An 18,584-nucleotide genomic window follows, 5' to 3' on the forward strand; every position below is an offset into this window, starting at 1 on the left:
CGAGCACCTACATTTTCATATGAATGTATCCCCAAAATTTCATTTCATTATGTCCAGTAGTTTTGGCTCGGCGATGATGAATCAGTCAGTCAGTCAGGACAAGCTATTTTATATATATACTAGCAAGATACCCGTGCTTCGCTACGGTATTATACTGAAATTTATAATTGAATGCTTATTGTATTAGATATATAATCCGCCAAAATTCGCGATCTGACTCGTTTTCTGCAAGAATCCACCAAAATTCCCGATCTGACTGGTTTTCTATGATTTTACGGCACGTTTCCTCCCTCTTTTAAATCTTCCTTTCCAGCAATCGATTTCGTACTCCCCGGGCTAGGCTCAGGTATTCCTCCCGGTCAGTTGGGTCCGTAAATCTTTGCCATCTTTTCCTATAATATTTTTAATATGGATAAAATCCTTCAGGAGATCCGGCGTGGTGTCATATTGGGTGCCTTGGCGGCACTGAACCCGCGGCCGGACTGCATGCTTAGTCATTACCCGTCCAGGAGCCGTTTCCAGCGCGGTCCGCACATTTGACGACGGTCCGGAATATTATTATTATTATTATTATTATTATTATTATTATTATTATTATTATTATTATTATGTGTTGCTGGAATGGCTGATGACAGGGAAAACCGGAGTATCCGGAGAAAAGCCTGTCCCGCCTCCGTTTTGTCCAGCACGAATGCCATATGGAGTGACCGGGATTTGAACCACGGAACCCAGCTGTGAGAGGCCGGCACGCTGCCACCTGAGCAACGGTGATCCTTATAAGTACATTAATAACAGTAAAATCAATTGGTCTCACCTCCTTCTACACCCCACCGCCGTTAAGTTTATTTACCGCCACCCCCCCCCCCCCACCAAAAAATTAAAAGAATGCTTGTTTCTTTATGTTTAAGGGAGATTCCAAACACCAATTTTCACGTCTATTACCTTCAGTTTTGAGATATAAGTATCCCCATAAAAATAATTCACTTCTTTCACTTCATTTCACAATAATACCCCCCCCCCCCCCCGTTAAGTGAATTTTCCCGCAAATAATACTTGTTTCTTTAATAGTAAAGGATCTTCTAAATACCAATTATCACGACTCTAACTTCTTCAGTTTTCGATTTATGTGTCCTCATGAAAGGAATTCAACTCCTTTACACTCCCGCCCTCCAAGATGGTTTCCCCACCAAAACGCGTTCTTCTTTGTTTTTAAAGGAGGTCCAAATAAGAATTTTCACGTCTGTAACAACTTTAGTTTTTATTAGATGTATGTATTCTCATACAATTCAGTCAATTAATTTTTCAATTCTTTCACCCCCTCCCCACTTCATTGGATTTTCCGAGAATACGTGTTTCCTCACTTTTAAAGCAGATTGCAAATATCAAATTTCACGTCTGTAACATCTTCATTTTTGAGATATCAGTAGCCTAATTAAAAGAATTCATCACCATTTTCAGTCACTTTTACCCCCCCCCCCTCCACCCAAGTGGTATTTCCGAAAACTAAAAGTACACGTTTCTTTGTTTAATAGAGATAAAAAATACCATTTTTCACTTCTGTAACATGTTAAGTTTTTTAGATATACTGTAAAAATTCTCATTTTAAAATTTCACCCCTTTTGAGTTCCCCTTAAGTGGAGTTTCCAAAACAAATCACCTATATTTCTTTACATTTACAGAAGATTTACACCCACTCTTTACGTCTGTAACATTTTACGTTTCCAAGATATTCTCTAGATATAGTCTTTCAGAAAATTCACCCCAATTTGTCACTCCTGTTTAACCGCCATTAATTGGCATTTCTAAAAACTAAAAAATACGTGTTCCTTTATTTTTAAAGGAGATCCCATATGCAAATTATCAATTCTGTAATATCTTTCGTTTCTGAGATATGTGTATCCTCAATTAAGGCATTCAACCCATTTTTCACCCTTTTACATCCCTCCTATTAGGATTTACAGGAAACAAAAAAATTCGCGTTCCTTTATTTTTAGAGGAGATTCTAACTACCAATTTTTACATCTGTAAATTTTAAAGTTTTAAGATGTAGACACACTCATTTTAAAAATTTCACCCCTCCTTTTCACCCCCCAATATTTGGATTTTCCAAAAACGAAAAAATACGTGTTTCTTTACTTTTAAAGTAGATCCAAAATACCAATTTTCAGGTCTGTAATATCTTCAGGTTCTGAAATATAAGTAGCCTCATGAAAGGCATTCAACCCATTATTCACCCTTTTACATCCTTCCTATTGGGATTTTCCGAAAACAAAAGAATGCGTGTTTCTTTATTTTTAAAGGAGATTCTAAATACCAATTTTTACATCTATAAACTTAAAAAGTTTTGAGATATAGATACACTCATTTTAAAAAATCACCCTATTTTCACCCCCCCCCCCATTAATTGGATTTTCCACAAAAAGAAAAATACGTGTTTCTTTATTTTTTTAAGGAGATCCCAAACACCAATTTTCAGGTCTGTAATATCTTCAGGTTCTGAAATATACGTAGACTCATGAAATGCATTCGACCCATTTTTCAACCTTTACCACCCTTCCCATTATGATTTTCCGAAAACAAAATATACGTGTTTCTTGATTTTTAATGCAGATTCTAAATACCAATTTTTACATCTATAACCTTTAAAAGTTTTGAGATATAGATACAGTCATTTTAAAATATTACCCCCTTTTCACCCCCCTTAATTGGGTTTTCCAGAAAAATAAAAAATACGTTTTTCTTTATTTTTAAAAGAGATCCCAAACACCAATTTTCAGGTCTATAATATCTTCAGTTTCTGAGATATAAGTAGCCTCATTAAAGGCATTCAACCCATTTTTCACCCCTTTTCACTCCTCCTATTGCGATTTTCCGAAAACAAAGAAATACGTGTTTCTTTATTTTTAATGAAGATTGTAAATACCAATTTTTACATCTGCAAACTTTGAAAGTTTGGAGATATAGATTCACTCATTTTAAAAATTCACCCCCTTTTCACCCTCCCATTAATTGGATTTTACAAAAACAAAAAAATACGTGCTTCTTTATTTTTAAAAGAGATCAAAAGTACCAATTTTCAGGTCTGTAATATCTTCAGTTTTTGAGATATAAGTACCGGTATCCTGATTAAAGGCATTCAACCAATTTTCCCCCATTTTCACCCTTTTTCATCCCTCATATTGGGATTTTCTGAAAACAAAAAAATACGTGTTTCCTTATTTTTAAAGAAGATTCTAAATACCAATTTTTACATCTGTAAACTTTTAAAGTTTTGAGATATAGATACACTCATTTTAAAATTTCACCCCCATTTTCACCCCCTTACCGAAGGAATATCCAAAAATCCTCTCTTAGCGAGCACCTACATCATAATATGAATATATCACCAAAATTTCATTTCTTTATGTCCAGTAGTTTTGGCTCGGCGATGATGAATCAGTCAGTCAGTCAGTCAGTCAGTCAGGACAAGCTATTTTATATATATAGATAGATGAGCTGGGTAAGTGTGGTATTTATATATGTGTGTGCGTGTGTCCATTGTTGAGTGTGAATTTGTTTTTAACTGGTACTGAGAATGAGAAGAAAGGGGCCTTGGTCTTGAAAAGTTACAATCCGAAGATAGTTCTGGAATGGGAAAACTGAGAAATCCTTTCCAAGATTGGAATGAATTTGTCCTTTGAATCAATGCGTCTCCATGAGTGTTTTCTAGATAAAGATCAGGATACCGAGTGCCTTTATCCTGGTCAAGACTGCTAAAAATATTATTTAAAAACTTTATTTGTATAACCAACGATAAGATACACATTAAACTCGAAAAATATTTGCCAGAAATTATAACATTTTTCTCCATCCTCCAAGTCTAAGATATTATGTAATGTGTGTGACTTACTGGATGCTCCAATTTCTTTGCTTCTATTCATTTTCTGTGTTTCTTTCAGTTCCTTATACAAATGTTTTCTTCTCTTCCTCCTCCTTAGTTTATTAATATTCTGTTAATTCCTTGCTCAGTTAAACTGTCGATCACCTGGAAAGCTCATGAAAGTTATGATAGGTATGGTGCATACAAGTAGTAGAATGTTAATAATGTATTCTTGTTACAGGAACGCAGTCGTGCGGCACAGACTGGCCAAAGCGGTAAGTAAATCTCCTCAGCCTTTTATTCTCTGTTTTGTTCATAGGCTATTCGACTTAATGAAGTTTATTCTGAATATATGCGGGATGTTGTGAAAAAATGAGAAGCGGGAGAGGTACCAATGCTCGCCCAAAAGGTTTAGCCTATCTGATCATAATCGAAATTCGCGTGATGAAGTTACCTTACGGACATACAACTTTACTGTCACTGCTCTAGACTACAGATAACTAAATTATTATGTGCCATTGAAGTAATATCGTAAAAATTAAGAAACACGCTTAATGGGCCTCAACTAACGAAACATTCTTGGAAGTTTGAGAACTTACATTATTAGGAGGACTGTACAGGTAAGTTATAGATAACTAAATCACGACTTTTTTCGTTGTTTTTATTACTTTTGCTAGTGGTACAAACTGGTGGGGACAATGTCAGGAGGATATCCGAGATAAGGAGGGATAGGCTAACTTAGGAATAAACTCGACGGATGAAACCGTAGGCACAAACCCGTTTCAGTGGTGGGATAAATTGAGGCGAATGGAAGAGGATAATATACCTAGGAAATTAATGGCTTCTACCATGCAGGGTATGAGAAATAATAATAATAATAATAATAATAATAATAATAATAATAATAATAATAATAATAATAATAATAATGTTATTGTTTTCACATCCCACTGACTACTTCTGATGGTTTTCGGAGACACCGATGTGCCGGAATTTAGTCCCGCAGGAGTTCTTTTACGTGCCAGTAAATCCACCGACACGAGGCTGACGTATTTGAGCACCTTCAAATACCACCGGACTGAGTCAGGGGGTATGAGAAATAGAAGGAGATTAAAGCGACGCTGGTTAAACTACATTTGGACAGGTAACGGCCGTGGACTTAATTGTGATCATCCTGTGTGAAAATGATAAACCATGGAAAACCGTCTTCAGGGCTGCCGTTGGTGGAGTTCGAACCTAGCATCTCCCGAATGCAAGCTCACAGCATAATCCAACCCAAACAGTTACCTTGTTATTGATCGGAATGAATTGTTCACATGTAGGCCTATTGAATGGTTTCAGCGTTTCCATTATATCTATGCCTCTAAATGCAGACAATATTATACGAATGAAAAGTTATTTTCGTTCTTTAGTTTACGTCATTTCGACCAAACCTGACGAAATAGAAGAACAACTGCAACTCCAAGTATCCACTTCCTGCGCACTACGATTATGACAGGGTTGACGTCCTAGGGAGACATGCTTAATTAGAAGTCTTCAGTAATTTAGCCAAGTAGCCAAGTAATCAGGCTTCATAAAGGAATTTAATCTGCATTATCCTATCAAGATTAGCAGGAAATAATAAAAAATGGAACAACTAAACTTTTTGCAAACATTCGCGACACAAAATTATTAGCTATACAATCTATTCGATGGTTAAAAGACTCGAGGAGGGTTAAATAGTAATTAACTTTCATTTTTTCACGAGAAATTATTTTTTTCTGTTATTTAATTCTTTATTTATGCCTTTTAGGATAAGTGAAATGAAATGTAATATTTGTATTAAAATTAAATATCCATCCATTTATCTAATTCGTTCTCATTGCGTACAACAAGGAACAATAAGAAAAAGGGATCAATAACTCATAGCACTTCTCGTTCCATAAGTCTCAGTCATTTTCCAAATCCTCTGACCGGTGTAATTGTGATTACATGTTCGACAAAGAACTACGTACAATGTGGAAACAAGTATCTTTTCTCGTCAGATGCTGAGTAAACAAGAATCGTTTAACTTATAATGACCGCTGCAAAAACAACTTGAGTATTATAAGGGAGGTATTGATGGTGATCTTAAACATGGCCTTTGATGTCTTATCTATCCAGATATCTATAAAACGTGTAACTTATTTTTGATGATAATAAATAAAATAATGAATAAAAATATATAAATAAATTTACTCAAAAACTTAATAAAATTAATAAGCATAATTAACCGAAATGTCCGTAGTATGGGCGCCAGAGTTCACCAGAATGGATCCCTCGAATTTAGATAAGAGCATGATAAACTGTATATCCCAGGGCGTGTACATAATGCTGCGTACTGGTACATCTGCTGCAGGCCTTACCTAACCTCCTGAAAACGACTAATTAGGTAGGAACTGCACCTAGGTTCATCAATAACACTGATTCTAAAATAGCTAACTATATTCTGAACAAATTCTGTGCATGAGCACCTCATCAACATACAACATTATACATATAATACACACATATAATATTGCCGGAAGACTCCATATTTACAACAACAATAATAATAATGAAAATCGTGGGAAAACGAAAGCGAGAACTAAGCTACCATTTGTAGATGGTCCGATGAACAATGTACATGTATGAAGATAAATACCCTTCACTGTCTCTTTATCAGTTCGACTTACCGATTCTCATAATCGGCAGTTATCACATCACACAGATACTGTACCTTGTACTACTGTGTTCACATATTTTAACACTTGTTGTAAAGATATATACACACGTCTGTCGATCCTCAACATAAATTATGGAAAGTCTGAGATAGCTTTCACCAACATATAATGCTAGGCCGCCACAAGTGCTACAATACTTAATGCGCAAGCACTCTCCACAATCAGCCACTTTCCACGAACATAACAAGACTACGCTCCACGAACGTTTGGAGTCCAGTCCATTGCTGCCGTGTCACTCCAGTACCGTGTATCAGCACTACTTCCTTCCCGTACAGTGCGTCAGTTGTAGTTCTCTTATACAATGTCACTGCTTGTAGTTATCTTCCTTCTCGTTCCTTTACAATCACCTCTACAATCACCCTTACAATGTTCCAGGTTGCCGCCGTATGATCAACCTTTATAGACATAAACATCCCCCTCCTCTCAGATGATACGTCTGGATTGGTGCTTGCCAGCCAATCATGGGTGGTCCTCTTCTCAAGCCCAAGCCCTGAACTACGTCTTCCTCCCAAGACAATAACAAACTCTGGGGTATATTCCATAAATCACCAAACTTTCCTAATACAACAACAAGCTCATCTCATCAGGCTGGGATATATACATGACTCGTGAATTTCCCGACACAAGTACATCACAACAAACACTGGGGTAGCCATATGACTCATTCAAATTACCAGAGTTATTAAAGCAATGTTTTCCCACTCGTGTAAAACAAATTACTCATACCTACATATGTGGATATCTTCCAGCTTACCAATATAAATGGAAAAATATATAAATGAAATACTGATAATAATAATAATAATAATAATAATATTAATAATAATAATAAATCGAATACTGACAATAATATCTCTAACTTCTACATATAATTCTGGGGTGTGATATATGTACTATCACAAACGATACAGAGTCGAAAGCTAGAAAAGCAGCTAGAATTGATAACAGTTCTGGCGATGGGTAGCCTACTAAAGCCACTGGGTCGGAATGTAGTATACTGTTACGAATTAAACACTGACTGGTTTAATGAATAAATGTACTTGAGTATGACATACATACATGCGCACAATATTACTCGACAATGAATAACAAAATTGCTGGCTATTTATAGAAGTATGTTGTCCTCGCATCTGGTCTTCGGCTGGTAGTCTTTGATTGGAACGGCGCTCCTCCGTGTAATCTTGATTGATAGGCTTCAACTTTCACTCTTTGCACGCACTAGAGTCACTTTACATAACACTTCAGCGTAGTCAAGTTCAAATCCACATCCGTTGGCTATCACAACATACGACTGCTGTACACACGGCTCAACTCCAGGCAAACAAGTCACGTGACTGCTCTACACACTGAACAGATCAACAGCATCGACTTAGTATCATTCGACGAGATGACAAGACAACACCAATCACACAACACACTCTTCGATGCGAGCCTGCTTCTATATACCTGGTGATGAAGTTCTAGCACCTTCGGGATGCGGCCATAATATAAGTGTTCTAGTATCGCCTTCCTTAAAAGGACAATTAACAAAAGGCGATATTACAGGCCAAGCAGTTTGATGTTTGTTGCCTGTAAGCTCTGGGAAAGCATTATTTCTGATTGTATCAGACACGTTTGCGAAATTACTAACCGGTTCGGGTTCTGGAAAGGTTATTTCAGTGAGGCTTAACTTGTCTGATTCCACCAAGATACAAGCATAGTGACTTTGCTGACTCGCCAACGCGGTGTGATTGTCATTAAGAAAAGGGGCCTGTCATTACAATGATAAGAGCACAACTCAGTTTTGATTGGCAGTAGGGAATGTGCCTGCTATTATAATAAAAACTCCTCAACTATAATCCGTCTGGAAGTAGGAAAGGGCGCCTGCCATTTTAACGAAACCTCCACAAAATCGATTGTGACGGCGCAGTAGGTAATAGGGGCTCACATTATAATGAAAACTTACCTACTCGAATGTGAATTGTAGTAGGTAAGTGAGCCTGCCGTTATCATCACATCTCCACAACGCGCACTTTACATTGGAAACAACGTATGAGAACCTCCCCGTGCTATTTCTGGATAACGCTAAGAGACATGCAGTTTAAAAAAATCTTATTCACTGCATGTCCAGTAATTTACTTCGATATCCGTATACAATGTAGAATACCGTAGCGAAGCACGGGTACATTTGTTAGTTATTATTATATCTTGACCAGGAGAAAATTATGGTTGCCTGTTTGGTGTTGCATGCTTAGCAACATCTGGGGGTCACGTGTAGGGTACTTTAAGATAAAGCCATACGCTAAATAAATAAATAAATAAATAAATAAATAAATAAATAAATAAATAAATAAATAAATAAATAAATAAATAAATAAATAAATAAATAAATTATTATTATTATTATTATTATTATTATTATTATTATTATTATTATTATTATTATTATTATTATTATTATTATTATTATTATTATTATTATTATTATTATTATTATTACGTTAGACGTACGTTGCTGTTAATAATTAGGTATGAGGTCTGAGTTGAGATTTCAGTGCAGCGCTTTGAGTTCACAGAATCGTCCAGTGTATACAATGGAGAACGCCTCCATACTGGATCTTAAATATCCAGAGTGTGGTTTCGATCGCAGGCAGCGAATCATTTCGCTACTTGCAATGCGATCTGGACGTGCCTCGGCAACACCGGCTCCAGACTGGAGCGGAGCTCTGGCAACACTGAGGTCATGGCAGGTCACCGAGTTGTGAACCCAGACGTCTTGGAGACGACACTCGACCCCGTGTTGCAGTACGGCCTTGTTTATACTTTGTGTGTCTCTACATTAGGTCAGCGGTGTTCGTACACCGAACAGAAGACTGTCACAACACGTGCTACTCAGATGTAAGAAGTACCGGTATAACTTCTTAAACACACACACAATAATGAGAAACATTAGTATGTGAATCTGTTTAAGACGTGTTGATATTATTCGATATCGAGTCTGGCTTCTTCGCTGAATGATCAGCGTCGAGGCCTTCGGTTCATAAGGTCCCGGGTTCGATTCTCGGTGTCAGGTTGATTTTCCTGACTCGGGTACTGTGTCTGTTTGTCCTAACACACTCCTCTTCATATACACACCACACTATGAATCACAACAAAAACACGCGATAGTGAATACGCGTCTTCGCATATAGTTGGCGTCAGGAAGGGCATCCGAACGTAAAACAGAGCAGGATGTGGGGGGAAAAGTTGCACTAAAAGTAGCTGTTATTTGGTTTCCAGTCTGCTCCGCTGAGAGAGAGAACCGTAACCACACGATCAATTTACTTAGAACTGCCGTTCGATTTTTAGAACATCTGTATTGCTTATAATGTTTTCCTTGGAATTATCATTTGAAATTTTGTCCCGCAGGTGTTCTCAGTAAATCTATTTGAGCACTTTCAAATACCACCGAACTGAGTCGGAATCGAGCCTGCCAAGGTAGGCTCAGAAGGCCAGCACTCTATCGTCTGAGCTTCTCAGCCCGGCAATTTCTATTTTCACTATCTCCATATTCTATTTGCTATTATTACTTTCTTAATCTGCTTACCCTCCAGGGTTGGCTTTTCCCTCGGACTCAGCGAGGGATCCCACCTCTACCGCCTCACGGGCAGTGTCCTGGAGCGTGAGACATTGGGTCAGGGGATACAATTGGGGAGGATGACCAGTACCTCGCCCAGGCGGCCTCACCTGCTATGCTGAACAGGGGCCTTGCGGGGGTATGTGAAGATTGGAAGGGATAGACAAGGAAGAGGGAAGGAAGCAGCCGTGGCCTTAAGTTAGGTGCCATCCAGGCATTTGCCTGGAGGAGAAGTGGGAAACCACGGAAAAAAACACTTCCAGGATGGCTGAGGTATGAATCGAACCCACCTCTACTCAGTTGACCTCCCGAGGCTGAGTGGACCCCGTTCCAGCCCTCATACCACTTTTCAAATTTCGTGGCAGAGCCAGGAATCGAACCCGGGCGTGGCAGCTAATCACACTAACCACTACACCACAGAGGCGGGCTGCTATTATTACTACCATATTGTTTTATCTTTGCGTAGTTTGTTGTCATTTTTACTATTTCTGTTACACAGTTGTATAATTCTAAAATTATGGTGAAGTGTAAGACCGAGCAAGTGACTGCGTGGTTTGGCTCTCCTTAGCTATCAGCTAGTGGGCTTGAACCACACTCTCGGCAGACCTGCTGAAGGTTTTCCGTGGTTTCCCATTTTCACGCCGGGAAAATGCTGGGACTTACCTTATTTAAGGCCACGGTCGCTTCCTTCCCACTCCTAGCCCTTTCCTATACCATCGTCGCCATGAAGCAAATTGTAGGAATAAAAAGAGGGCCTTGAGCCCTAAATTCACCACGAAAAAAAAAAAAAAGACGAATTACTAACTTACTTACATCACTCTGTCAGTCGTTTTTTACCTCCACGTCACGTCTCACTTCAGTTCTCACTCTGACCTTCACGTTGTCGATTCCCCAGACTCCTCTTCGCTACCTTCTTCTTATCGCTTCATGCCATATATAATTTTTCTTAACTGTGAATTTTGAAAATTTCTTCTCATATTACTCATACTTTGATGAACGTCCGAATAAAAGTTATCTTGTCTCCAATCGGGTAGAGGTTGGAATCTATTTTGGCCCCTTTTCGTACAAGATTTCCAAAGGGCTTGATGGCTAAGGTGATCTATTTTAAATTCTTCCAACATGAGAATTTTTCTTTTTCTTTTCCTGAATCGGGTGGGCATCAGCGCTTGAGACTGAATGCTTCACATATATGAATAAGACTTCCTTCATTTCTATTGGTTCTCATATGCCCAGGGTAGCTGCCAACTATTTTCCTGTATTTTCTTTCTTTCCCGACCAGTGCACTGAAGCCACCCATTAGTATTTTAACCATATGATCGGGACTTTCCAACAACTCTTTCTCCAGCAAAGACCAGAATTCTTCGGCCTTGTCTGGATTTTCTTGTTTTTTTTCTTTACGTCGCATCGACACAGATAGGTCTTATGGCGACGATAGGACAGGGAAGGGATAGGAGTGGGAAGGAAGCGTCCGTGGCCTTAATTAAGGTACAGCCCCAGCATTTGCCTGGTGTGAAATTGGGAAACCACGGAAAACCATCTTCAGGGCTGCCGACGGTGGTATTTTCTTGTTATTCTCGTTAATATGATATCCACACTCTAGGGTTCAGACTGGTAGCCTTGGAGATGGTGATCTGAAATCAACGAGGGCATCTATAATTAAATTATATACAAAAAACCTGTTCTCTGAGTTAATGGCGATATTCTTATATTACCCCTTTTATTTTCCCTGATTGCTGGCTGCCCCTTTATTATCCTGTAGCTGCCGATCGTAGATAGTTCATTTGAGGCGAATCTTGTTTCCTGTACAGCGAGTAACTTGGTGTGATATCTGTCTCATTTCTTGACGATCCGTATCTGTTTACCAACTCTTAGGAGGGTATTCATTGTTCCGAAGACTGTAATTCCTCTTGGTTATGATCTTGCTGGGTGAGGAATCCTCCGACTGATACCAATATGATGGTGCAGAATCCAACACCCTGCTTATCCAGTCTCTCCCTGGCCCCGGATTTTAGCGGCTGGAAAAGTTTCCGATACCTATGTTCCCACCATGGTATTTTTAATTAATCTACAGTATGTGGGGGTGGAGCCCAAAGGTCCCATGATATTTAGAACCAGACTGTGGAGCATGTTCGAACAGCTAACCCGGACCTGGGTACAGACACTGATCACGACATCGTCTGTAACGTAACAGATGTGGAAATATATTTCAACGATGGTTTTCCACCTTCTTCGCCGTTGGGATTCATATTCCTCATCCTCCAACACTGAACGGCTCGTCGACCAAGCTTCCCGCTTAAATTAGTTACCCAGTCTTCCGCTGGGTTGCTCGACTTAACAGGCGCACCTCTTGTAGGTTAAGTGTTGGATTTGTAGTGAAAAAGGCTAATTGGATTACCTTGATGAATTCAGTATCCTGCGCCTTCACTCCCATTTAACAGAGTCACAAGATCTCCTCCTAGGTCAATTCCCAGGACCCGTTATTATTAATACTATTATTAGTAGTGCCTACTATTATTATTATTATCATTATTATTAATTGGACTGAGAACCTCAGACAGTAGAACGCTAGCCCTCTGAGCTCAAGCTGGTGAATTTGATTCCGGGCAGTCCGGCGATATTTGAAAGTGCTCAAATGCGTCAGCCTATCGTCGGTAGATTTACTGATACATTAAAGAACACCTGCGGGACAAAATTCCGGCTCCTCTATGTCTCTGAAAACCATAAAAGTAGTTAGTGGGACGTAAAACTATAGCATTTATTATTATTATTATTATTATTATTATTATTATTATTATTATTATTATTATTATTATTATTATTATTATTATTATTATTATTATTATTATTATTATTATTATTATTATTATTATTATTATTATTATTATTATTGCAGGTAGCTAATACTCTGGATGAGGATAGTAATGGATAATAACAACAATGAAATAAACTAGCCAAGTGGAGGAGGTCCAGAGATCTATCCTTAACGTACCAGCATCTCTCATCCTCCGCACACGCTCGCCAAATGTGCACGATTCCTTACATCCGCTCATGGCCTGTCGTTATCCGTCTAGTATTAGAGCTATTTCTCGCCAAAGGAGATAGTCGACGCGAAGGCGGTTGTATTTTGACAGCTGTGCTAATGTACTTCTAGAGGAAGGTGAACGCACTTCATCTATGAAACAGCTTTCAGAGAAAAAAGTTATCTTAGTTTTGCGGTATAAAATTATTAGTTCCTGAATTTTAACGAAGGATTTACGCCATGCAAGAGGAGCGTTAAAAGCATTAGGAAGTTAATAGGTAACGTGCCAACATATGAAACATCTACAAAGAAAGGAAGACTTTAAACGAAATGGTTTCCTTCTGGGAGTCCGGCTCCATGGCTAAATGGTTAGCGTGTTGACCTTTGATCACAGGGGTCCCGGGTTCGATTCCCGGCAGGGTCGGGAATTTTAACCAACATTGGTTAATTAATTTCGCTGGCACAGGGGCTGGGTGTATGTGTCGTCTTCATCATCATTTCATACCCATTACGACGTCCGCCTCCGTAGCGTAACGGTTAGTGTTATTAGCTGCCGTCCTCGGGGGCCCGGGTTCGATTCCCGGTACTGCCAGAAATTTAAGAATGGCAGGAGGGCTGGTATGTGGTTGAAATGGCACATGCAGCTCACCTCCATTGGGGGTGTGCCTGAAAAGAGCAGCACCACCTCGGGATGAGGACACGAGTTTTGTCCGGCTCCATGGCTAACTGGTTAGCGTGCTGGCCTCTAGTCCAGAGGCCCCGGGTTCGATTCCCGGCCGGGTCGGGGATTTTGACCTTCATTGGTTAATTCCAACGGCTCGGGGGCTGGGTGTGTGTGTCGTTTTCAGCATTAGAATTCATCACAGGTAGGGCCCCATTCTCATAGACGGGCAGGTCGCCTATACGGCGTCAAATCGAAAGACCTGCACTCGGCCTCTTCGGAGGCCACACGCCATTATTACTCATCACGACGCGTAGGTCGCCTACGGACGTCAAATCAAAAGACCTGCACCTGGCGAGCCGAACATGTCCTCGGACACTCCCGGCACTAAAAAGCTATACGCCATTTAATTTCATTTCCTTCTGGGAAATTGATTTTTGGAATAACACTTACTCATCATATTTAAATTATGCATGGTAACCTAATTGACCGGTGTGAAAAGTCCACATGAAGAGTGCAGCATCCTCTGTTTATTCGTTTACCATTTCTATAATTTGTTCTGAAGACCTTAAAGAGGTGCATAAAACACATTCTCGATAGTAATTAACAGAAATATAAGCAGCAAGAAACTTAGTTTTTTTTTTTTTTGGCAAATAATCTTACAGTAGTTATAAGCCACGTGTCTACAATTCACGTGCATTTTCATTTCGAAAATCTTGAATTGGCCTGTATACGAACTAAATCAAACTTATATGAAAAGATGCAGATAACACTATACGTGTTTAACTTTCTTTCAATTCCATTTGGTGTTTAGAAATGCCGAAGGTTGCAATCATGCCCTCAAATGGGCTAGTAATTCTACTGGTACGGTTCTCTCGTATTTAAGTACTCTTGCATTATCTTGAACCACAGAAGGCAAGCGCCTGAGGAAGGCATGCGGTCAAGGGAGGGTGTTATTGGAAAGGCTGGATTTCATGTTGCTTTGCATCTTATTGTCTGCTAGGACCATCCAGTAACAGATGCTGTGCTACTTTCAATACCCACCTTCTCCTACCGTAAGGTGCGACCTAATTATACTGCTCCATCCCCAGTTCCGCTGCTCTTTGGCCTCAATTCGATGGTCACTATAGCATCAAAGGTTATAGAGTAGCACCATGTCGACAAATAATCCTGTTCTGTCCTCTTCTGTTTTACATACAGAAGATACATTTTTATATGAGGTCAATACAATCAAAGAGGTCACTGTAAGCCTACTAAGTTAGGAGATATTGAATCTGGCAGTTGACTGGTTCTCTGCAAATAAGCTCTTAGTGAATGGTAAAGGGCTCGGACAATGGCATTCAATGTAAATAAAAATGAATTAAACCATGATAGAGAACCGGTGAAATTATTAGAAATACTTTTCGATCTAAAGTTGAACAGGGATACTCAGATTTTTAGTAAACTATCTAGAGCAGAGTGCCACTTGAGAGGCTGATGATCTACATGTTAAGTCCCTTTAATCAATCAATACCTCTTGAGAGTCCGGATTCGATTCCCGGCAGGTTCGGAAATTTTAACTATAATTGGTTAATTCCGCTGGGACGGGGGCTGGATGTATGTATTGTCTTCATCGTCATTTCATCCTCATCAAGACGCGCAGGTCACCTACGGGAGTCAAATCAGAAGACCTGCATCCGGCGAGCCCAACTTGTCCTCGGACACTCCTGGCACTAAAAGCCATACACTTTTTCGTTTCTCTTGAGAACCATCAGAAATAAAATTCCCAGTAAATATATTTTAAATGCCTACTTTTCATTCTTTTAATGTATTCTTCAATAAGAAATTACACTTGGGAGAATGTGTAGCCTAATTTCTGACATTTTGCTTCTCCAGGAAAAGGCGTTACGTATTAAATCAAAATGCTATATAACTGTCCACTGCATGCTCCTTTTTGTTAAACTGTGTGTCGTGACTGTTATGAACTATTATTTTTAGAATGCGCTGGTAAAGGATGGAGCAAGCGGTAAAGTCAAATTCAGAAGAAATGTTCACTTATTATAATACTAGGTCACTTTACCAAGTCGATGTACTTCACAATAGGCTACAAAAGGCAGGGTCGAGTAGTCATTTCATTGTTCATTTTAAATGTTTAACAAATCGCCCTCACTATTCAATCTTATTCAGATGTAAGCTTAAAACGTGGATTGTCATACATCATGCAATGGAACCAGGAGATCACGTGGATTATCTGGCTACGTTTATCTTCTAAGCTCAGGTTGTTCACTCGGAAGTGACTGTTCTTTAGCACCACCCAGGGGACATGTGTGACTTGAAGTATGTTACGGACGCGAACAGTCGTTCTCCCCATCAAACATATTGTCGAGGAAGTCCCTGTCTTCCTACTCTGAAACTGTTCTGGTGTTTTTTGGATGGTATTCTAGTGGCTCTTCATTTTCACTGCATTTCCTTATATTATATGTTTGTATGCCATACGCTAAATAATAATAATAACAATAAGAAGAAGAACGAGCGAGTGGCCACGTGGTTGGGGCGCGCAGCTGTGAGCTTCCATCCGGGAGATAATGGGTTCGTTCCCTACTGTCGGCAGCCCTGAAGATGGTTTTCCGTGGTTTCCCATTTTCACACCTGGCAAATGCTGGGGCTGTACCTTAATGAAGGACACGGCCACTTCCTTCTCACTCCTAGGCCTTTCCTATCCCATAATTGCCATAAGACCTATTTGTGTCGTGGACAGTCGAGATTTCTTCTGAGTACGCAGAGCACAGTTCTCTGCGAAACGTAAAGGAACCTACCTGTCTCGGTGCGAGAAATAGCAAAAATAAAAAAAATAAAAAAAAAATACACAGTAATGATTTCTCTGCTGAAGGCGCCCAGCGAAGTCTGGCAGTTCTGCTCTATGTACATATTTTCTTCCTTGCTGCCTTTGGCCTTACCATTCAACCCACTGTGACATATATCAAACATGCTGCTGTTCCGTGGCTTTCACGTTTACGTAAAAAAAAAATGTTAACTGTGAAAATTTTATACATTACTGGCATTCTTTAATATTTTCTCTCTCACAGAGCAAGTGACTGTGCAGTTTGAGTCACGCAATTATCAGCTTGCATTCGGGAGCTAGTAGGTTCGGCAGCTCTGAAGATGGTTTTCCGTGGTTTCCTATTTTCACACCAGGAAAATGCTGGGACTGTAGCTTAATTAAGGCCACGGTCGTTTCCTTCCCAATCCTAGCCCTTTCCTATCCCATCGTCGCCATAAGACCTATCTGTGTCGGATAGTAAAGCAAAAAAAATGCAAAGGAAAACGTATTTTCTCCATATTTTGAAAATATTATGGTTTATATTTATGTATATATTTAGCCAATTTTATTACGTATAAATCCTAACCTTGATCATCATCATCACCACCACCATCATCATCATCATCATCATCATCATCAACAACAACAAAAACATACAGTTCCCCTTTCCTATCCGACCCATTTGTGAACTCTTGTTTCCTTCCACGCCGATAATTTAACGGTAGGGTTTCATTCATTCATTCATTCCAAGAGCTGGAATCCTGTGATTAGTATTTATGAGCAGTTGTTAATCACGCTGGTTTTCCTATTAGAGCAACAGGTTAGCAGACAGACATCAGGTGCAATAAGTACTTGAGGATGTTGACCAACATGTCTTGTTCATGACCACTATCTAAAAGACTTCGTAGGAAATTTACTCTACAGACTTTTATTTGTTTGCTAGTGGTTTAACGTCGCCCGAACTATGGCGGCGATAGGATAGGGATAGGCTAGGACAGGGATGGAAGCGACCTTGGCCTTGATTAGGGTACAGCACCAGTATTTACCTGGTGTGAAAATGGGAAACGACCGAGCTCGATAGCTGCAGTCGCTTAAGTGCGGCCAGTATCCAATAATCGGGAGATCGTGGGTTCGAGCCCCACTGTCCGCAGCCCTGAAGATGGTTTTCCTTGGTTTCCCATTGTCACACCAGGCAAATGCCGGGGCTGTACCTTATTATTATTATTATTATTATTATTGCTGGTTGCTTTACGTCGCGCCGACACAGATTGGTCTTATGGCGACGATGGGACAGGGAAGGGCAGGGAGTGGGAAGGAACCGGCCGTGGCCTTAATTAAGGTACAGCCCCAGCATTTGCCTGGTGTGAAAATGGGAAACCACGGAAAACCATTTTCAGGACTGCCGACAGTGGGGTTCGAACCTACTATCTCCCGAATACTGGATACTGGCCGCATTTAAGCGACTGCAGCTATCGAGCTCGGTGTGTACCTTAATTAAGGCCACGGCCGCTTCCTTCCAATTCCTAGGCCTTTCCTGTCCCATCGTCGCCGTAAGACATATCAGTGGCTGTGCGACGTAAAGCATAAAAAAAAAAAATGGGAAACGACAGAAAACCATATTCAGAGCTGTCGATGCTGCGGTTCGAGCTCACTATTTTCCGAATGCAAGCTAATAGCAAAACTGTCTGACCCACGTAAGCAACTCACTCAATTGCCTACGCATTATTTGATTGCGTTGCTATATACGCCGCAAATGCAGCATTCATTTACTAATTTTACTGATACATCTCTACAGTGTTGTAGGTCAAGAGAGAAGGGAGATGTTTCTCACAGACATGTGGTAGGATACAAGGCAAGGCCTCCACTGGTCAATCAGCGAGTGTTGGCAGCTAACGGACCAGATGGGTCA

General features: G+C 39.8%; 1 protein-coding gene across 1 annotated transcript in view; it reads left to right on the forward strand.

Moving 5' to 3' along the window:
* The window catches only part of LOC136856845 (uncharacterized), a 1,106,690-nt gene that overhangs the window by 416,727 nt on the left and 671,379 nt on the right, over positions 1-18,584 (forward strand). The window contains exon 4 of the mRNA XM_068227126.1: positions 4,101-4,134. Coding sequence (XP_068083227.1) covers positions 4,101-4,134 — 34 coding nt within the window. The remainder of the gene's footprint in view (positions 1-4,100; positions 4,135-18,584) is intronic.

This window comes from Anabrus simplex, chromosome 1 (assembly GCF_040414725.1).
Source record: "Anabrus simplex isolate iqAnaSimp1 chromosome 1, ASM4041472v1, whole genome shotgun sequence".
Taxonomy (NCBI): Eukaryota; Metazoa; Arthropoda; class Insecta; order Orthoptera; family Tettigoniidae; genus Anabrus; species Anabrus simplex.